The sequence below is a fragment of the Sinocyclocheilus grahami genome, unplaced genomic scaffold (assembly GCF_001515645.1).
Source record: "Sinocyclocheilus grahami isolate Dianchi unplaced genomic scaffold, SAMN03320097.WGS_v1.1 scaffold247.1, whole genome shotgun sequence".
NCBI classification, from domain to species: Eukaryota; Metazoa; Chordata; class Actinopteri; order Cypriniformes; family Cyprinidae; genus Sinocyclocheilus; species Sinocyclocheilus grahami.
The window spans coordinates 150,876-174,624 of NW_015505426.1; the positions used below are offsets into that span (position 1 = coordinate 150,876).

Below are 23,749 nucleotides of genomic sequence, written 5' to 3' on the forward strand. Positions count from 1 at the left end.
TCAGATACTCTTGAATATAGTCCTCGAGCGATCGAGTGCCCTGTTTGAGGGCTAATAACAGTCTTGCAATGTCCATACCTGGCCAGTGTCCACTTGAAAAGCCGCTGGATCCTTGTGTGGCCAAGTATTCTGTTACGGAGCTGATGGAACGAGAGGCATGTGGATCCATATGCAAGGCTTTATTTAGATGGAGACGTGTTCATAAAACAGGCATGGCTCAGACAATGGCAAACAGGTTTATTGAGGGCAAGACAGAAAAGTAATCCAAAACGGGCGTGGTCGATCAGCGGCTAACAATATCCAGAGGGCTTGACAAGAAGGGTAATCCGACAACATGAGCAATAGTCCAGGCAAGGTGCAAACATAGTCCGAATGGCAAGATGAAAGGATAATTTAAAATACACAGGCAAGAATTTGAACACGGGAAAGCAGGCAAGGCAAGGCAAGACTATGACTAGGAACTAAGAACTAGAAATGGCTCCGTAGAGTAGCTATCGCTATGAGAGTGATAAACGCTATACAATACTCGGCCCTGAATGGTGGTGTGAGACTGACTTATATAGTGTGTGTTATTGGTAGCAGCTGTGTGTGATTGGTTTCAGCTGAGCTTGTGATTAGTGCAATGGAGCATGGGAAATGTAGTCCAGGGTGATGTGTCACAGTCTGTGTAGTGTGAGAGTCCATGTGGAGACCACTGGTGGTGAGAGAACGGAAGTTTATAGACCGGATTCGTGACAGCAATACGGTACAGAAGTTTGGGGTCAGTAACTTTTTTTTTTTTTTTTTGAAAGAAATAATACTTTTTTATTCAGCAGGGATAAGTTGAAAGCAAAGACATTTATAATGTTACAAAAGTTTTCTATTGCAAATAAACACTGTTCTTTTAATCTTTATATTCACCAAAAAAAAAAAAAGTTGTTTTCAACATTAGCAATAATAAGAAATGTATCTTGAGCTGCAATAAAGGTTGCTGGTAAAGTAAAGGTTGCTGAAAAGTCAGCTTTGCCATCACAGTAATAAATTACAAACATACATAAATTAAAATAAATTTTAAGTTATTTTAAATCATAATAATATTTCATATTAATGTTAATATTAATTCAATGTATGTATTTACTATTAATATTTATATTACTGCTTTTTCGGTCAAATAAACACAGCCTAGGTGAGCAAAAGGGACTTCTTTTATTAAAAACAAATAAAAAAAATAAAAGAATCTTACTGGCCCAAAACTTCTGAAGAGTACTGTAAATATAATAACAATATAATAACCCAGAAATAACTTAATTTTAATAGATTTAAAAATGTGTGATGATGACAGCCCACGACTGAGATTAAGGACTAAATCAAGGAAATAAAGGCTTGATATTGATGTGGGTTTTAGAATCTGGCAGATTTAAAGTCTTTTTATGGCTCTGAAATGTGAAAACACATGTGTAAAGAGCAGAAGTATATTGATTTTTCATGTTACCTTCACTCTGCCTGTAGAGCATGGAGTCACTGCCATCACAAACACTGCCATTATCATTACTGCCTTCATGAGCACTCACCTCTACAAAAATGAAAGAGAGAGAGAGAGAGAGAATGTGTATAACCAAAATAAATGTGCAGTAAAAATTGGACAGCAAAGGACAGAATATTTTTCTCAACAATGAGGAGTAAGACAGGGCTGCTGCCTCAGCCCGACTTATTTTAACACACACACACACACACACACACATATACACACACCAATGAATTGGCAGATCTACCAGACCAATCAGACAGTCCAGGACTACAACTATTTGACATAGAAGTCAAATATTTGCTGTATGCAGATGACTTGCTAATTCTATCTAAAACACTAGATGGTCTCCAGAACAACCTATACATATTAACTAAATACTGCCATGATTGGACCCTAGAAGTCAACATCCAAAAAAACTAATATTATAATATTTCAGGAAAAAAAAACAAATCTAGAACATAAAAATATATTTACTGTAAACAACACCACACTTCAACATGCTTTACAATATACTTACTTGGTCTGGTACTTACTCCCACTGAAAATTTCAATTTGGCAATTAAAACATTACTTATAAAAGTCCTCAGGGAACTGCATGCCATACGAACAAACTTATTCAAAATAAACATTCCCATCAGAATTTGGACAAAGATTTTTGATAGTGTCATACTGCCTATTGCTCTATTTGGAAGTGAGATCTGGGCCCCAATGTGTAACTACAGCCATAAGGACTGGCACAAACATCCTTTGGAGGATCTAGATGTTAAGTTCTGCAGAAGCATCCTTCATGTCCACAGAAACACACCTAATAATACATGTAGAGCAGAACTAGAACAGCCCGTCTTCCCCTTAAAAGCACAATATGTAAGATTTTTTTATTAAAATATCCAAAAAATACCAGAACAGTGTTATATATTTTGCTGACTTGTGTACTTACATTATCCCAAATGTTTCCAAAGATTTTTGATAGTGTCATACTGCCTATTGCTCTATTTGGAAGTGAGATCTGGGCCCCAATGTGTAACTACAGCCATAAGGACTGGCACAAACATCCTTTGGAGGATCTAGATGTTAAGTTCTGCAGAAGCATCCTTCATGTCCACAGAAACACACCTAATAATACATGTAGAGCAGAACTAGAACAGCCCGTCTTCCCCTTAAAAGCACAATATGTAAGATTTTTTTATTAAAATATCCAAAAAATACCAGAACAGTGTTATATATTTTGCTGACTTGTGTACTTACATTATCCCAAATGTTTCGAAGAATGTTTAAATCCAGAGAAATAAGCTATTTTAACTAGTGACGCCTGCCAATGACGTCATAACCCTCCGATTTCCGGTTTTGTTTTGTAGAAAACATGGAAACACCAAAGACGCTTTAATATGTTGTGTGTTTTAATAGACCGGTGACGACCGCACAGAGTAGCATTATAACAGAACTTTCAAATGTATCTTGTATGATAAAACTGCACTGCTTTTTTCACCCACATACGCACGACCGGAAGGAGCGGAAGCGGTCGACTGTGGCATAATAAAAGCTCAGCTGCTTTCGAGCCATGTGTCACGCTCGTTCAGCGGCCTCGTTTCGCTTCGACGGCTTTCAGCCTCACTCTGCTTCATTCTACTACGTTATTCATGGATGAGCTAATGATTTAATATGATTTCTGCCCGAGTCCCATCGGATTGCATTGGCTGTGGGAATGAAGACGACAACTCCCATGATTCCACACTCAGTCATGGCGTCATCAAACTACGCCTTTGTCTCTTTGTTTATTTTGAATACTCGCCCTCTCTAGCGGCGAAAATGACATATTGTGCCTTTAATCTAATTATTAAAAAAGAGTTTTAAAGTTCTGGATTGATTGAAACTCCTGTTCTGAAGAATCTCTTCCATTTTAAAGCACTAAAAACACAAAACATGAGTGCTCAAAAAATCTTGGTATAACGGTGTCAGATTTGACTAACAAAGCATTCAATATCACCGACCCTGAAAAACCTGGAAGAATCAAAGAAATTATGAATAGAGAGAAAGAGACATACCATTTGTTCTGGAAAGAACAACCCAAAGACCAAAGTCGTCTCCAATGCTATTTGAGACTAAACAGAGAGTACAATCTGGCTGACTATCTTGTCTCAGTCAGGAATAGACACAGACATTTATTGACTAAGTAGAGACTTAGTGACCACCAGCTGGCCATAGATAGAGGACGACATAAGAAGACGTGGTTACCTAAAGACGAAATAATCTGTAACAAATGTAGATCAGGAGCAGTTGAGACGGAGGAACACTTCCTACTCCACTGTGACAAATACACATTCTTAAGAGATGCACTGTACACCCAAATACAGCAAATTATTCCTGAGTTCCAATCACTCCATGAAAATGACAAATTAAGAATATTACTTGGTGAAGGACCTACTTCCTCTTTAGTAGCATATCATATTTATAAATGCCACAAACTAAGAGGTAATGAGTGAACACATCTGCATTAGTACCATTTGGGGTCTGATTTATGACATCCTGTTGTCTTGGGCCTCTGTGGAATTTTTGTGACTCCTCGTGCCTCAACTCGGTTTTGACCAAATCTTAGATTGTCTGATTCGGTCTGATATCCTACATATATATTTTTTTTTATTCTGTTATGTACAATGCATTGGCAATATGTACCTAATATCATGCCAATAAATCAATATGAATTTAAAATTGAATTTAATTGAGAGAGAGAGAGTGCGAGAGAGAGAGAGAGAGAGAAATCAAAGGAAAGCAAAACATTTCAGACAAAATCGTGCTTGTCTCATCACATTTCTAAATACTTATATATTTACTTATAACCCTCTTCTCCATCATTTGCTGACATACTGCTACCATGATCTACAGTATAGACAATGTACACAGACAACACTTTTCAATAATTTGGTAACACTTCATTTTAAGGATGAGCTCTCACTATTAAAGAGTAGCTTATTAGCATGCATAATAGCATATTGGCTATTTATTAGTAGTTATTAGGCACATATTAATGCCTTATTCTGCACGACCATATTCTAGATCCCTTAACCCAACCCAATACCTAAACTTAACAACTACCTTACTACAAATTATTTATAAGCAGCAAATTAGGAGTTTATTGAGGGAAAACTCTTGAAACTCTTGAATATATGTTCCCTAATCTAAAGTGTTACCTAAAATTCCAGTCATTATTTGCGTTTTCAAAAAAACTTATTGAAGAATAAGACACAATCTTTTTAAATATACTTGAAACAACACAATATCAATGAACTAGATTGTGTGGAAATACAAAGCGCAAAAGTAGCATCACTCTTTAGTGAATCCACTCAGGGTTTGAATTGGTTCTCCTTCCACCTCCTCTTTAAATTGTCACACTCCTGTGGACTGTCGCTTGTGGTATCTCCCTCTGTGTCCTTATTTGGTTGTTCCTGTCCTCGTTATCAGTTAATCACCTTATTGTGCTCACCTGTCTGCCCCTCGTTATCCACCCTAAATTAGTTCCTGCCTCTTGTAGTCTAGTTTGTCAGTTATTGTCAATGTCCATGTTCCTGTCAATGTCTATGTTGATGTCTACCCTGTCTGGATTTCCTGTTTCTTTATTAAATATCCTTTGATTCGTCATCTTCGTCGTCCTGCCTATCCTTTAGAACACCTGGACCGTGACAGAATAACCGACCCAAAAGAGTTTAACTTCCGGGTTCTCCCCTTCGTTTGTTTTCTGTTTTTTTCCTTAGTGTTTTTCTTTCCGTTGTGTTAACCCCATGGATCCCTTCACGCGCCCCGAATTCCTCCTTCTCCTGCTGGAGCAGGAAGGCAGGACTCTCGAGGACCATACCAGACTGTTCCTGATGGTCGCTAACGTCACCAGCTATTCTGAACGCCGAGTGCAGAGCGCGGTCGTCCGAAGATGGTCCTTGGGAGGAATTTGCTGGCTTTGTGGAGTGGATCCTGGCGAGAAACGGGTCGCCACTCACCACCGGCCCCATGGAGGATCTTGCCGGATCCACTTTGGACCCAGAGCCCAGCCCACCATCTCCCTGCGGTACGGACTTCGTCGTCCTGCCTATCCTTTAGAACACCTGGACCGTGACAGAATAACCGACCCAAAAGAGTTTAACTTCCGGGTTCTCCCCTTCGTTTGTTTTCTGTTTTTTTCCTTAGTGTTTTTCTTTCCGTTGTGTTAACCCCATGGATCCCTTCACGCGCCCCGAATTCCTCCTTCTCCTGCTGGAGCAGGAAGGCAGGACTCTCGAGGACCATACCAGACTGTTCCTGATGGTCGCTAACGTCACCAGCTATTCTGAACGCCGAGTGCAGAGCGCGGTCGTCCGAAGATGGTCCTTGGGAGGAATTTGCTGGCTTTGTGGAGTGGATCCTGGCGAGAAACGGGTCGCCACTCACCACCGGCCCCATGGAGGATCTTGCCGGATCCACTTTGGACCCAGAGCCCAGCCCACCATCTCCCTGCGGTACGGAGCATCAGCCAGAGCCCACCGATGACGGAGAGCCATTTCCCGCCGCGATCCACGAACCAGAGCGAAGCCAAGCAACTGAGCGTAGGATCACCTCGGATGGTGAGCCCAAACCCGTCAGACCAGGTGCGAGTGACAGTGCCCACCACGATGGAGCAAGCCGTGGACAGGGTGAGCGCGGAGAGGAGCTCCGCCCCCTGCATCATGGCTGAGGGTGAGCTGACTATGGCGAGACATAAGGGCCAGAATGTGGAGGGAATTCAGGGTCAAAAGGAGGAGAAGAGACCTCGGAATCCTCAGTTTAGCCCAGGAAGGGCTCCCGATCCCCTGTCGAGCCTAGGAATGGCTCCCAATCCCCTGTCGAGCCTTGGAATGGCTCTCGATCCCCTGTCGAGCCTCGGAATGGCTCCCGATCCCCAGTTCAGCCCAGGAAGGGCTCCTGATTCCTCGTTTAGCCCGGGAAGGGCTCCTGATCCCCAGTTTAGCCCAAGAAGGTCTCCTGATTTCTCGTTAAGCCCAGGAAGGGCTCCAGCCCCCCCCATTAATGTTCATCAACGTTACTGCAGTGGAAATACTTACCTTTAACTTAATAAGCTAACAAAATATTTGGTGAAAGAATAAATCATACTGTACACCCTGTAGTTGTGGTGTCATATGCCCAGGACCAATTCTGCCTCAGAAGCAGCTGCTCATTTATTTTGATAATTTAAAATATTTATATTGCATATTAAGAACAATAATGTTTGCATTGTATGAACACATCGTTGCTAAATGCATGGCTCGTTCCAAGATGGCCTTGAGACACTACAGTGACTTTTTTTAACATTGCGATCTGAATAACTATGTATACTGCTGCACAAAAGTACTTAGAATTGCTACTGCCCATTTATTAAATAACCAAACCACCAAATAATGCCTATTTCGCTTTGAAGAGTTCTATAAACCCTGTTGAACTGAATAACAAAGTAACAAAATGCCTTTCACCTAAAAAGTTCCTTACCATCCAAGCGTTATCGTATCACTGAAATGTCATGCAACTAAATGTACTTTATGCTGCCGCTGATACATTAGCAGCATTGATAATTGGATTGCCATGCAGACTGCTGCTAATATTTCTAACATTGCATCTGAATTTTGCCATGCGTGCTGCTGCTATTAAAATTCACTAAACTAGTGATCTGAATAGCTATGCAATGCATAATGCTGCTATAGCTGCACAAAAGTACTTAGAATTGCGATAAGCGTCTTTATTAACAAGCAAACGCAATCAAATGCCTGTTTTGCTTTGAAGAGTTCACAATCTACTGTAAGCCCTGATAAAGAAGCAAATAAATAAAACGTCTATTTCACTTTAAAGAGTTACTTACCCCATGCGTTATCACTGAAATTTCAAGCAACTAAAGTAATTTCTGCTGCCGCTGCTATATTAGCAACAGTAATTTGACTTCCTGCTGCTAATATTATTTCTAACATTGCATATGAAATTGCTATGCATGCTGCAGCTATTAAATTAGCTACATGCGACCTGAATACTATGCATACTGCTGCTACAGCTGCACAAAGGTACTTAGAATTGCTATAAGCCCCTTTTAAATAAATAAAATGAAAATGATGCCTATTCGCTTGAAGAGTTCACATACCATCCATTTGAAGTCACTGAAACTTCAGCAATTTTAAGTCGCTTTGGATAAAAGCGTCTGCAAAATGAATAAATAAGAATGTAAATGTAAACTACAGACTACCTACTGCTGCCGCAACTAAATGCATAATTTGATTTGCTATGCATACTTCCATTAATAATTAGCTAATAACGCAATCTGGAATGCTATGGATACTGCTGCTACACTCTGTGAAAGTACTAGAATTGCTGTAGCTCATCCATGCTTTATCGCTGAAATTTCATGCAACTAAACTACTTTCTGCTGCCCTTGCTATATCAACAATAATAATTGTTTGCTATGCAGACTGCTGCTAATATTATTTCTAACATGCATCTGAATTTGCTATGCCATTCTGCTGCTATTAAATTCACTAAAAATTGCGATCTGAATAGCTATGCATACTGCCACATACTGATGCACGAAAGTACTTAGAATTACTATAAGCGTCTTTATTAAACAATGAAACGCAAACAAATAATGCATATTTCGCTTTGAAGAGTTCAAAAAATCCCTGTACGCCCTGGTAAATAAACAAAGTTATAAAAGCCTATTTCAATTTAAAAGAGTTACTTACCCCATGCGTTATCACTGAAATTTCATGCAAGTTACAACCAGATATTTCCTGCTGCCGCTGCTATAAACGACAGTAATAATTTGACTTGATTTGCTATGCATACTGCAATTAACAATTCGCTAATGTGATCTGAATTCTATGATACTGCTGCTACACGCCATGAAAGTACTATAATTGCTGTAAGCCCAACTGAATACACAAATAGTAAATTCCAGTTTAAGAGTGTCCTACTATTAACTACTGATGGGAAATTATTTATTATTAGTAGTATCTTTATATTTTAAACAAATTCATGATTAATTATCATCTTTAAACTATCACTAAACATGACATTTATAATAAACTCTTCACTATCGCTGAACCAAGGTAACAAGTGAAACAGAGGTGTGGCCCCTTTAAATGAGCGCTCCCTCTTCTGACTAAATGCATTGCAATGCGGCACGAGTACATGTATGAGCGGGTATATTATTTTCTGTTGCTCATTAAACTAGGTAAGGCTGTTGACAGTATGACGTTTATTAAAGACAGTTATACGGCTTCACCTTATCACATACATGAACTAGGAAAACGGCTTGCTGCTGCTGCTAATGCCACTGCTGTTATATGAACAATACATGCTTAGTAATTACTTCTCACACGAATAACCTGCACATAGTTTTACAACTTGTATGTTTTCTATGACTGAATGCAATAATGCACAGAAAACAGAGTGAAAACCATTTACTTATCTAGCTGTTAAGTTTCAGAGAACTCTGAAAGCGCACTGCAGGAATCTCAAATGAAGGCTAGCCAGCCATATAAATGCAAGGCAGTAAGCTCATTGGCTGCATATGCAGCATGAACCAATCAGCTTGTGCCAAGTCGTTTAACTCTCTGAATTTCATCAGTTACATTAACACCCCGTCAGAATGCGCCATCTAGAGTTTCATGACTGAACTATATATTTGCTACAGATTAACTGAAATGATAAAAAAAAAGTTTTACATTTTTAGAATTAAAAAAACATGATGTACTTTATATACGAATCCTCTATTAAACTTTTGTCAGATTAAGTTGACTTCTAGAGACAATTTTGTTCCCAAATTAATTCTAAGCAAACCTAGAGACTCACTTAAATGCAAAAGAAAAGAAAAAACAGAAAAGAGAAAAGAAAAGAATCATGCAGGAACCTTCTAGACTGTGTGACTAAACACAATGTGGCACAGATTAGATGAGGGTCAAAACTTCCAGGTTAACTGTGAGAAACAAGTGAGAGATGATACCGTTGTAAGGGAAACAGGTAAATTTAGTTCAAAGTCATTTATGATTTTATAGGGAATTTGGACAGAATCACTGTTTTACGGCTGATCACTGAGTCGGCCAGCGATTCATTGAACGAGCCGTATAACATCAATTCTGCAATGGATATTGATATCCAAAGTATAGTGAAAACACTATTTATTAGCACAGTAACAAGATCGGCAGTTTAAGACAATATAAATAAGGCTTTATTAGATAAATCTAAGAATATAAACTAGTCTAACACAAACACATGCACTCACACAAGTTGCAGGAAGAGAGAAAGTAAGGAAAGAATGAGTTTAATAGAATGAAAATGTGAAATCCCAAATTTACAGCAAGATCTGCAATTGCATAGACCTGAACAACCATCAATCACTTAATTAACTCTCAAATTGAGCTCCTCAATGAGGTTAAAATTTATATTAAATGCACCAGTTCAGCTAGAATCTGGAACTTGTGTTGCCTGTGTAGGGGGGTTCCCTTTGTTGTCATCTTTGCAGAAAAGGGGGTTTCCCGAGGTTGCTGATTGGCTGGAAGTTGTGAGGTCTTGGGAAGCCAGTGGTTGGACGTTGGCTGAAGATGCGGAGTTGTGGGCTGGTTGAAGTTTTGAGGCGGTCACAGACTCGAGGTGAACTCGGAGACAAAACTTAACTCAGAACACGAAACTCTCAACGGAAAAGAAAATAAAGTAACGCAGAAGAATAGAAGTAACGAGACTAGATGGTTTTCTTCTCATCGTGGCTAAGTTAAATAGGCATACACATCATTGTGTCTACCTGACCAGACGGTTACCTTTTCACTTTTTTTTTTCAGCTGACCTCGAGAGAGTGCCAGCTCAATATCACCATGACAACAGCATAGAGAAAGAGACCACCACACATCATGTCTGGCCTGTAACTACCCCACGCAAGGCCAACGAAACAGAGACGGAACGCAGGCATCATATGTAATATATCAGTACTACAGACAGAACAGCCATTAACAGACAACATTACAACTCATTGATTGTCATATTTACTGCATGATTGTATAGTCATTATAATTAGATGCATCAAAAATGGCTGTTGTTTAAGTAAATATTGTGTAAATAAAATAATCATAATAAAATTATATTTAATAACAAAAAATAATAAAGTTAAGTAAAATGAAATACTACTACAACTAATAAAATAATAAAATAAATATTAAACAAAAATATTATCAGCATCAGAAATTGTGTTCCCAAAAGACTGTTTGGGAGTAAAAAAATAAATAAAATTCCTTTCATTAATTGGTTTTATGTGAAACAAAAATCCATATGGGACGTATCTTACAAAACTTTCATACAACTGTATGCAAGAGATCCTGGCATCTACAGATCAAACTGTGTATGCCTCAAAGCTAAGGGACTCTCACTCACACAGCAGGCTTATGAAATAGCTTTCAATTTAGAAACACTAGGAATTCAAATGAGTTAATGTAGGAAATGACAGATCATTTGTGTGTACACAAAAACTGATACAGACCTGGGGCCCTTTGTACGTCGCTAACTCACTTAGCTGGATTTGATTGTTGATGATTTGGCGTTATCTTGGATTGTTTGGTTCTTCGAAGCTCATCCCGGAGTTGCTGTCATAGCAACAGGTCCGTTAGCTTAAACCTGCTCGGGAGCAGGCTTATTTCATGTAAACCGGATTAGATTGCATCTTTTTAAGCGGAATTGATACTTAAAATCTGTCTGCTACCACCGCTACTTTATTACAAGAGTACCCTACTGATCCAGGGACAATAATTTAAAATAATAATTAAAAAATTAATTTAAAGATCCTATAATAATGTTGTGTAGTCTTTAATACTATAGACACAGCAAGCTTTACTCACTGAAAGATGTATTAATCATAAAATTATTATTTCATAATTGTTTTTGAATCCTACACGCATGCTGTACAGATAATATAGAGTCATGCATTAATTTGAGTGCTAACAGCTATTATGGGAGTGGCTTGATGGAGCGCAGAAGATGCAGATAACATGATCTTGACCCTTAAACTTTAATTAATGCTGTCAAGTAACAAATCTGTTCAAATATTAAATTAATTGCTAATTACTACATTGAAATAAAAATGTAAAGCCAGTACAAATATTAGAAATCGTGAATAGCCTATAAATAATTGGGAATCATGTAAAAAATTTAAATAAACTAAAAACACTGCACATTTCAATTATTTATTATAACATTTATGTAGTTTTGTTCGCTTGGCTGTTTCCTTATAAAAGTCAAAAAATGTGTCAAGTTTTCGTCAGGTGTCTTTGTTAATTATATGATGTCATTACGTTGCTGTCTTGCCGCCAGCCAATCGCTGCATTGCTGAACGTGGTTTCGAGTATCGATACATAGCCCCTTTTAAACCAACCCATGAATGTGCAATTATCTCAGATAACTCAATCCAGCCATACTAATCAACAACAACGGGTGTGTTCGAAGAACCGAATTAGCCAGATTCTAATTAGCGTGATGTTTCATCTCGGATGTAATAAGCTACGTACGAAGAACAGGCCCCAGGGGTGCGTTTCACAAAAGCATCATTAGCCAACTATGGTCGCAAGTTCCGTCGTTACCAACATTGTTCAACGATTCGGTGTTTCCCGAAACCATAGTTCAAACGAACATTCGCAAACAACGTCACAAACTTACGTGGTTGGAACTATAGCACTCGACCTGTGGTTAGAAGCATAGTTTCTTGTTAGCAAGGGATATGGGCTTAAATAAATATGCTTTTGGGCACAATAAGCAAGCTAACATGCAGTGCAATCTATATATTCCATTTTATCTAAATATAAATGCATTTTAATCCTATGTATGTTAGCGCGTCCTCTAAAAGTGCCGTTTTGGAAATGCGTGCATGTGCACAAATACCTAAGGAAACCCCGGAGTATGATGTAAGAGGGAACCCATGACGAATCAAACATCAAATAAATCAAAATGACAGGGAACAAAAAATAATAAATTAGTCATCAGGTGCCATGTTCAATACAGCAGCATCTTAGAGATGTCTAATCAGTTAAATAGCATAAGTTAAGGGGGACTCCTTTTTAATGGTTAAATTACATTTTATTAATCAAAAAGCATGTCTAATTAATTAAAATCATGAAACTTAAACAATTTAACATCAATTTATTAAAAGTTTAACAAATATTACGTTTAGGGCCCTATGAAATGTTTTTATTTGTCCAACCTTATGTTTTATTGTAACCAAATTCTGTTTTAGCATGTCTAATTTGAAAGCATAAAACAAGTTTCATTTATTCTTACAATAGCCTTATGATTTTTTTGCTCAGAAATTCTGTGTTGTGTATTTACATTTTGTTTTAAGGCATAAAACATTCATTTAATCTATCTTTTAAGTAATGAAAATTTAATTAATTTTTGGGGAAAATAAAGGTAATTTAATATTACAATTAAAACACTGAAGAAATATTGAATGCTTATTCCTTAAAAATAAGGTTTTAATAATTTTAGTAGTAGTAGTAGCAGTCTGTTACAAACATTCTACTCAACAATAGTAATATATTTCTGCCGCAATGCCCTCAAGTTAAACGGAACGTATATTTTGACGGGTTGCCGTGAATACCATTACATTTCTTTGTGTGTATGACATGATGATAGTTTTACTCAAACTAAACGATCATATGCTGATGAAGTGACTCAGAGCAGTTCTGGAGATATTGTTCATGTGTTTGTGTCCTCATTAGTGAGAGGGCAGAGGTTAATATCACCGGAAGCGTTTCAGTACGAGTACTACACAAAACCGCGCGTCTGCGCCATTCATTAACACAGAGACACGCAGAATTCATATTTAAATATGAATCGTTTTGCGGCTTAATATTTACAAATACTAGTGGGAGTGGGCTCACTTGTGTGTGTGGGTGTGTGTGAGCGCGCGCATCGGGCGGAACTCCGCTGTGCGTGATACAGAGAGCGGAACCATAACCTAGCGACTGAAATGACATGCCATCCTGTAAATAAGATAAATAACATAAGGCTATTTAGTTTGCTTAATGAAAGAACAAGGTATAGACATGTTATATAAGAAAGGTAACTTGAAATTACTTCTGTTGTGATCTGGCGCTATAGAGAATATATAATTAAATAAAATTAACTTGAACTTCAAGGGGGGGGGTGCCGTTGGGGAGTAAAAGTACCGATACATCACTTAAAATGTACTCAAGTAAAAGTACACAATTTTTTAACTACTCAAAAAAGTACAATTACTGATAAAAACTACTTAATTACTGTAACGTGAGTATTTGTAATTCGTTACTTCACACCCCTGGTCCCAGCACATGTTGGGATTACGGGTAATGAGATGGCAGATAGGCTGGCTAAAAGGGTACTAACAAAGGAGAACGTAGAAATGCAGGTAAATTTAAGTAAAGCAGAGGTTAAATGCATAATTTGGGAGAAAATCAATAAAAGGTGGCAAGAGAGGTGGGATAGAGAGGAGAAAGGGAGGCACTTATACCAAATTCAAATAAATGTTAAAGAGGATAGGGTGGTAATTGGAAATAGGAGAGAAGATTCGGTGATGACTAGGTTAAGGTTGGGACACTGTTCACTGAATAAAACACTAAAGATGATAGGGAAGCACCAGACAGGGTTGTGTGAGGATGTCGAGAAGAGGAGTCAGTGGAGCACATAATCATGACTTGTATGAGATATGAAACACAGAGGCAGGTAATGAAGAATAAGCTGAGGGAGATTGGGGTGCAGGAGATCACATTAAAAGGGTTACAAAGCACAGTAAATTGGACACAGAGTAGAATATTGATTACATTCTTAAGGGAAGCAGGAGTTTTCAACAGGATTTAAAGGTCCCATATTGTCAAAACTGAAATTTCCTGGCTTTTTTCACGGGAAACATGTGGAAAAGGTTAACTTTAACCACTAAACCGGATCGGTCAGCCTGTAACGTTACACTCTCACTCAAAGGATGGACGATCTGACAGGATTGTTACTAGTATGAGGTGATCACATCTAACGTGTATAGTAAAGACAAACTCACCGTGTCTATCTAGTCATGATGAAGATGTATATCGTTTCAAATTTCAGCAGGCAACTTTTTTTACAGCTACATTATTGTTCCAGCCACAATTAATCACAACAATGTATATACAATTACAAATGATTATATATAAATCATCAGTTTGTTGTTTTACTCACGTTGTGAGATGCAAGAAACATAGACATATGGCAAGAAATCTGTACACCCGCCCATAACAACAAAAGACAATAATTTATTGAACCTTTTCTGATAAGAAGTGTGTGCTGCAAACACTAGCATTTTTGACGATCGTTTCTGTCCAGTCTCCAGCTCGTTTTATTGCATTTAACCACAGCTGTCGTCGGTTTTTTGTCTGGCAGTGGCACCAGATATCTGATCAAATTTCTAATTTGAGGCTGTATTACGTAGATTCTGGCACCCAACATCACAACAAGAATAGCCGAATCTGCGCTGGTTTGAATGGGCCGCCTCCAGTTTCTCCTTTGTTTTGCTGCCTCCAGCTAGCGCTGTGACGTCGGCTGACCCTAGTTACCTGTGGTTGGCCTGGCCGTGCGTCACTCAGAAAACAACAGGCCAACCAGAAGAGAGGCTCATGAATATTAATTAGACAGGCCAAAATCAACCAAGGCTGCGTTTCCCAAAAGCTTCGTAAGCCTAAGAAGTTCGTAAAAACGATCGTACGACTGATCTTAATATTACGGTCTGTTTCCCAAAAAGCATCGTAACTTAAGTAGCACTTGAAAAACATCGTAGAACTACGAGTGCTCTGGAGTAATCGTAAAGCCCTAAGTGCATCGTAAGAAGACAGATTTATGCGGTCACCTGCAGGACAATCGGCAGATTACACCTTTGACTTTATTCAAGTGCAATGTGATTATAATATAAAGTTTTGATTGTACTTTATTCTACATTTTATTACTATATTAGGCTACTTTATTTTATTTTGTTATTATTTTTTTAATGAATTTATGAACCACTGAACCAAAAAAAAAAATGATTAGAAGATAGGAAATATGCTTCAAAGACTGGGGGGGAAAAAATCTCTCAATGACTTACTGACATGCACGAAAACCAATGTATTGGACCCGAAATTACGTCTCTATATAGATATTATATAGCCTACTATAATATATATTTTTGTATAAAGTATATTGTAGCCTATATTTTTATGTAAAATATAATATTATACGTATAAATGTACTATTGTCACGAATCCGGTCCTTGGCCTTCCGGCCGATTGCCACTAGAGGTCACTCTACCATTACATTGACTCTCACACTACACAGACTGTTACATATCACTCCGGACTACAGTTTCCATCATCCATTGCACTTACACAGCTGAATTCACTGATCACACAGCCGTCACTATCACACGCTCACCTGAGAGCCATTACACACTCTATTTAACCCTAGTTACCTGTGGTTGGCCTGGCCGTGCGTCACTCAGAAAACAACAGGCCAACCAGAAGAGAGGCTCATGAATATTAATTAGACAGGCCAAAATCAACCAAGGCTGCGTTTCCCAAAAGCTTCGTAAGCCTAAGAAGTTCGTAAAAACGATCGTACGACTGATCTTAATATTACGGTCTGTTTCCCAAAAAGCATCGTAACTTAAGTAGCACTTGAAAAACATCGTAGAACTACGAGTGCTCTGGAGTAATCGTAAAGCCCTAAGTGCATCGTAAGAAGACAGATTTATGCGGTCACCTGCAGGACAATCGGCAGATTACACCTTTGACTTTATTCAAGTGCAATGTGATTATAATATAAAGTTTTGATTGTACTTTATTCTACATTTTATTACTATATTAGGCTACTTTATTTTATTTTGTTATTATTTTTTTAATGAATTTATGAACCACTGAACCAAAAAAAAAAATGATTAGAAGATAGGAAATATGCTTCAAAGACTGGGGGGGAAAAAATCTCTCAATGACTTACTGACATGCACGAAAACCAATGTATTGGACCCGAAATTACGTCTCTATATAGATATTATATAGCCTACTATAATATATATTTTTGTATAAAGTATATTGTAGCCTATATTTTTATGTAAAATATAATATTATACGTATAAATGTACTATTGTCACGAATCCGGTCCTTGGCCTTCCGGCCGATTGCCACTAGAGGTCACTCTACCATTACATTGACTCTCACACTACACAGACTGTTACATATCACTCCGGACTACAGTTTCCATCATCCATTGCACTTACACAGCTGAATTCACTGATCACACAGCCGTCACTATCACACGCTCACCTGAGAGCCATTACACACTCTATTTAACACTCTCTCAGTTCCTGTTCAGATTGCCGTGTATTGTTCTGCATTTTCCACTCCCCTAGTGTTAGCTGCATTACCGAGCCTAGTGTCTTGTTTTCCTTGTCTTGTCTTGCCTTGTCTGTTTCCCCGTGTTATGATCACTGCCTGTGGACCTGGATTATCCCTCGAGTCTCGCCCAATTGGATACTGTTCGCCCCTGCCTGGACCGTTGCCTTGTACCTGGATTATCCCTCAAAGCCCTGTTCTCAGCAGAGCTCCTGAGAGAGGAGCTGTAAAAATATATTGAGATGGTTTTTGGTACTTATACCGCAAATATATATTCTTAAGGACATCAAAACCTAAAATAAAACTCCAGAAAGGTGTACAATATGTGACTTTTAACGGATAATTGAAGTATGATGTGTGTGTGAAGGTACTAAGTGAGTGTCATGTAAGTGTATGAAAGGGAATAGACTAAGTTTTATTATAACCTATTATCTGATCCACACTCCAGAGCAGAAGGGGTCGGAAATGCACCAATAAGCTGGATGCCAACCGCCGTTAAACTGGAAAGAAGCAGAAGAAGAAGATGTTGAACTAATGTAGGTTGCATCTGAAAACTTAGGCAGCTGACTTGCTGCCTCACTGCCGTATGAGGCAATGACTTTGCAGGCAGCGTTTTTATATGAACGCACCTCATGAAACTGATTTTGGACAGGCTTCTGAGGCAGCGTAATGGTTTAAAACAGGGGTACCCAAATTCGGTCCTGGAGGGCCGGTGTCCTGCAGAGTTTAGCTCCAACCCTAATCAAACACACCTGAACCAGCCAATCAAGCTCTTACTAGGCATGCTAGAAACTTCCCGGCAGGTGTGTTGAGGCAAGTTGGAGCTAAACTCTGCAGGACACCGGCCCTCCAGGACCGAGATTGGGCACCCAGGATCTACAACAAAATAAAATGAGTTTTTGTGATAACTAAACAAATATTTAATTACTATAATACTGATTTCTCACTAGAAATAACATCAAAAGTGAAAAAAGTTAGTCAGAAATATACATCTGCACACAAACTGACCACCAAACGGAACTTTCAGACGCCATCTGTATTTTTTAGCTCAACCCAATCGTCACGGAATGGAACGCAGGGGATTGTGGGATATCAAAAGGCAGCGAAGGATACATCTATGCTGCCTTCAAAATTCGATCAGAAGAAGGTACCTCCGGAGACAGGAAGTAAAGCAGAATTTGGATTCGGATGTGCCTTGATGCCTTCCTGCTTTGGAATGCTGCCTCCGAAGGCAGCATTTGAGAGTTTTTGGACACAGCCATAGTTCAAACGACGGAGATGCGACCGTGTTCAGGAAACAGTCGTAACTAGCTAGTTCGTTTCAACAACAATGCATCGTACTATGGTTGTTAATCAGCGAGTTACGTCGTTGTATGGGAAACGCACCCCAGCATGGTCACTCACACGGACTATCAGTTCTAAGAATAGTCCTTCATTTGGCTGAAAAAACAAGATGAAAATCGAGTGCGTGTCTGACAAACTGATAATGACACACAGTTGTACTCTGTGATGTCCGTGTGAATCCATGTATCACTCGATCATTCGTTTTTAGATTTAATATTGGAAGTAGAAAAATGAGAAAACGGCTCAAAAAGAGAATTCAGCTTAATATTTAGTTTTTCGTTCATGGATGGAAAAATGAATAAACATCTTGAATATTCGATTTCTAAATGTGGGCGGAAATTAAACACCCCTTTCTGCTGATTGGTCAGCCGAAGATCAAACCGTGCCGTCATCAGTTTTTCTGCAGTATCACGCAGCAGAATAATAGTCCTCCACTGCTGCAGTTGTATGGATTAATAATCCATTTTATTGCAACTACATTTCATATTTTTCTCATCAAACAGACTAATGAATAGCTCGACACAACTCGTACCGGGGCAGAGTCTAGACAGGTCTTTCTTCTGTGTAGACCATCGGTTCTTAAAGTGATAGGGGGTCAACAAAATAATTTGTTATAGCCTAAAGTATTCCCAGATGTAAAGTCGTAGGCCTACTGTGATTTATTCCAAAGTGACTTATATGATGCATTTAACGTCAAATAATCTAAATGAAGCCTTTTAAAAGACAAGTACCTATTCGCTGTGGTTCATATTTGTGGCATGTGCCAGAAAGATGCTCAATGAGACCAAGACTCGCTAAAGCAGCACATTCTGTTGTTTTCCTTATTTTTCAAAGGCATGACATTTTGTAGTTATTTTGAACGTAATGTTACACAAATAAAAATATACATTTGACCATATGACTATAAATTACAGAGTATTAAGTTATTTCCCCTCGATGGGGAAAAAAATCCAAGTGAACATCAGTCAGTACTCAATATTAATTTAAACTGCTTTAAATATGACTGCTGCTTATTTCCTGTGCACTTCAATACTGGCATGCGATTGACTGTAGTCGCGTCTGTCTGGTTTTTGAGTTTATTTAACCCATCGCAATTTATTGGAACTGTGTGAACTAGGGCTGGACGATATGGCCAAAATTTATATCACAATATATTTCTTAATTTCGGTCGATACGATATAATTCCGATATTGATATGAACACTATTTATCTGAAATAGAAATCTTTTGTAACATTATAAATGCCTTCATCATCACTTTTGATAAATTTTAAGCATCCTTGCTAAATAAAAGTATTCATTTCTATAATTTCTTTCCCAAAAAAATAATAAAAATTCTACTGAATGGAATAGTGTATAATGTTACAAAAGCTTTTTATTTCAGATAAATGCTGATCTTTGGATCTTTCTATTCATCAAAGAATCCTGAAAAAAAATTTACTCAACTGTTTTAAATATTGATAATCAGCAAATCAGCATATTAGAATGATTTCTGAAGATCATGTGACACTGAAGACTGGAGTAATGATGCTGAAAATTTAGCTATGTATGATCACAGGAATAAATAAAATTTTAAAATCTATTCGAATAGAAAACAATTTTAAATAGTAAAAATATTTCAACATTTTACTGTTTTTGCTGTACTTTGGATCAGATAAATGCAGCCTTGTTGAGCAGAAGAGAATAAAAAAAATTAAAATAAAAAAAAAAACATTAAAAATCTTACTGTTCAAAAACTTTTGACTGGTAGTGTAGGCTGATTATTCTTATAGATTGAAACAAATGTGCTTCAGCCGGAAAAAAGGGTTTGAAAAGTGCTCCGAGTCGCTGCAGAAAACAAAAAAATTGAACAACAACAAAAACTGGAAATGTTGCTGCCATCGCAATTTCGCAACATCGCAATGTCCTGCTCGGGCTTGCCAATTTAATGGCAGAGAATGGTGACTTTAGTTTTTTTTTTTTTTTTTAAGCAGATGCATATCTGTCATAAAATAATCCTATGCATCTCGTGGCGTATATTCCAAGCATTCTGAAGGTATACTGAGGGTTTGGTGAGAAACAAACCTAAATGGCAAGTTTTATGAAAATCGTGCGTTACAGTGCGAGTGCGCAGCAGCTCACGCCACGCACAAGTGCATATCCTTTTGAGATATCAATTATAATCAAGTTTAATAAAACACAAGACTACATTATAAAACTCGTAACAGTAGGCTATTTAATATCTGTTGTTCTCCGGTTGTCAGTTAGAATGAAAGTTATTGCATGAACATAGGTCTATATATACCCAAGCCAATTTATTATTCTTTCCTTTTTGTCTTAGTGTTTAAAATATTTATTTTGAAACTAATTAATTAATTAATTTCTTAATTAAACACACAGACTTAATGGGTGAGCAGGGTAGGCTATGACAGTTGTCATATCATACCCTGCCATGCCCAGCTGATGCAAAGAATAGAATTTATATCTACACAGAAGAAAGCCCTTTCTAGATTCTGCCCCAGTATGAGTTGTGTCGAGCTATTCATTAGCCTGTTTGTTTGATGAAAAAAGACTAAATGTAGTTGCAATAAATGCGTTAAGAATCCATACAACTGCAGCAGCAGAGGACTATTATTCTGCTGCGTGATACTGCGGAAGAACTGATGACGGCACCGTTTGATCTTCGGCTGACCAACCAGCAGAAAGGGGCGTTTAATTCCCGCCCACGTGTAGAAATTGAATATTCAAGCTGTTTATTCCTTTTTCCACCCATGAACGAAAAACGAAAATTTAAGCAGAATTAAGCAGAAAAGGAGCCGTTTTCTAATTTTTCTACTTTCAATATTAAATAAAAAAATGAATGATACACGGACCATATTGTAATATACAATAAAACCAAAATGAGGAATAAAGTCTTTTTATGAACAAAGTGCATTTTAGTCATCCGGAAGTTCAGCTGCAGCCTCTGGCGACCAGTGGTGGTATTGCACATTAAGGGCATTTTAAGCACAAGACCACTATCTTTAATGACAGATCAATTTTCAGTGGCGTGTGCCAACCATATGTAAATATGTAGGTAGTAATTTCTGTGCAATGCAGCAGTATGTACAGTTACTGAAAGAATGGACCTATGTATGTGCGCGCCTTAGTGCTCGTGTCAGAGCATGCATCTGACAGCGGGAGAGGTTTAACCATAGCCTCTGGTTAAATTCATAGTGAGAGAAGCTCGTTTTGCACTGTAATGTGAAAAAATGTGCCATCTTGTTTGCACTGTTCGTAAAAATGTTAAACAAAAGACAAAACATTTCTATATACAACTCTACATACACGATAGCTGTGTTTACAAAGATAAGCTGAGCGAATCAAAACCTGTACTTTTCATTGCACATTACATTATAGCTGAGTTTGATAAAAAGTTAAAACTACTAAGAGATTGTACACAAATAAGCAAAGTAAGCGTCTAAAATAAAGGTTTATTGTTAGGTATTCGAATGTAAATTTTAACCTGTCATAGTGACCCATGATAAAAAATTATTCCGTGAAGACGTTTGTTTTCTTTATTTTATAAAAGCACAACGTTTTGTTGATATTGTGAGTGCACACAAATAAAAGTAGACCCTTTCCAGTTTAGAATGATGTACACTTACTTTTATAAACAAAAATAACGGCGTATTTAAAGTTGTTTCCACTGTTAGAAAAAAATGCAAGTGATCGCGCTGGCGCCTCCATGTCCTGCAGGGGTGCGTTTCCCAAAAACATTGTTAGCCAACTATGGTCGCAAGTTCCGTCGTTACCAACATAGTTCAATGATTCGGTGTTTTCCGAAACCATAGTTCAAACAAACATTCGCAAACTGCATCACCAAGTTGTGTCGTTGGAACGACAGCCCTTCACCTGTGGTTAGAGGCATAGGTCATTGTTAGTTTGCTGTGTTGACATTATTGATTGACACACCCACACCTGGGCTGTGTTCTATTCAGAGTTATCGACCCTATGCCCTATTCCTTTCGAAGAGTTCATCATCCACTTTGAGTGATTTGGAAGAGTTAAAGTTGTGGTGCTCAGATCTTACCTAATTCGCCTGTAAATATTTTTTTTTATTACAAATTCAGTTTGAAACTATATAGAAGCGTGGCCCTAGCAATTATTCTTCCTTCTAAGTGCCCTCTGAAAGCATTAATCATGCTGATTGGAACGCAGCCTTCGTTTCGTTTGTGCAAAGAAAAGGTGAGTTTGTCAAGTGTTGACAACTTCTCTTCTCTGTCTACATGGCATCATTAGGTTCTGTCATTCAAAAACATGGCTTTTCATATCACTGCTATACTGATGACACTCAACTCTACCTCTCATTCCATCCTGATGATCCGACAATAGCTGCTCGCATCTCAGCATGTCTAACAGACATTTCTTGCTGGATGAAGGACCATCACCTTCAACCCAACCTTGCCAAGACAGAACTGCTTGTGGTTCCAGCAAACCCATCGTTTCATCACAATTTCACCATCCAGTTAGGCACATCAACCGTATCTCCTTCAAAAACAGCCAGAAACCTTGGAGTTATGATTGACGATCAGCTGACTTTCTCAGACCACATTGCTAAAACTGTCCGGTCCTGCAGATTTGCAGTTGTGATTGATGATCAGCTGACTTTCTCAGACCACATTGCTAAAACTGCCCGGACCTGCAGAATTGCTTTATTCAACATCAAGAAGATCAGGCCCTTTCTTTCGGAACATGCTTCACAACTCCTTTTTCAAGCTCTTGTTCTGTCCAGGCTGGACTTTTGCAATGCTCTCTTGGCAGGTCTTCCAGACAGTTCTATCAAACCTTTATAATTAATCCAGAACGCAGCAGCAAGATTAATTTTTAATGAACCAAAAATAATGCAAAATTGTTATTATTTAAAAAAAATTTGATTGCTTCCATTGTCCTCATTTGTAAGTCGCTTTGGATAAAAGCGTCTGATTGTTTTTATTACAAATTCAGTTTGAAACTATATAGTAGTGTGGCCCTCGCAATTATTCTCCCTTCGAAGTGCCCTCTGAAAGCATTAATCATGCAGATTGGAATGCAGCCTTCGTTTCATTTGTGCGAAGAAAAGGTGAGTTTGTCAAGTGAGTATCTTTGTTAAAACATTCCTAAAGACAAATTTCTCCTATAACAATATTGGTCAAACAGTATGTTAGAGGTTTTCACTTACATTAAATGTTAACACTCAAATCACAGTATTTTTTATAGTAAAGGTCTGGGAGAACTCACAGCATCAAAAATTTATCAGACAATTGATATGCCACGTCAGATGGCGACCACTCCACAGACTGCGGGCAGGGTGGCCACCCAACCGGTGAGGGACGCGTCTGTCGCTAGTGTTACGCGGCGACAAGGAGCTCCCAGCACCGGGCCCTGAGACAAGAACCAAGGTTTTCTCCACATGTCTAAGGCACATAGGCACCTCCGCGTGACCATGAGCATGCAAAGCGGGTTTCCCCTCGGAGAGAACCCCTTGGTCTTGAGCCACCACTGTAGGGGTCTCATGTACAG

The 23,749-nt window shown here is 38.3% G+C and overlaps 1 protein-coding gene across 1 annotated transcript in view; it reads right to left on the reverse strand.

Moving 5' to 3' along the window:
• LOC107598185 (rab effector MyRIP-like) overlaps positions 1 to 23,749 on the reverse strand; it is a 184,349-nt gene that overhangs the window by 52,008 nt on the left and 108,592 nt on the right. Inside the window, 2 exon segments of the mRNA XM_016289460.1 lie at positions 30 to 40; positions 1,472 to 1,552. Of these exon segments, the coding sequence (XP_016144946.1) occupies positions 30 to 40; positions 1,472 to 1,552 (92 nt within the window).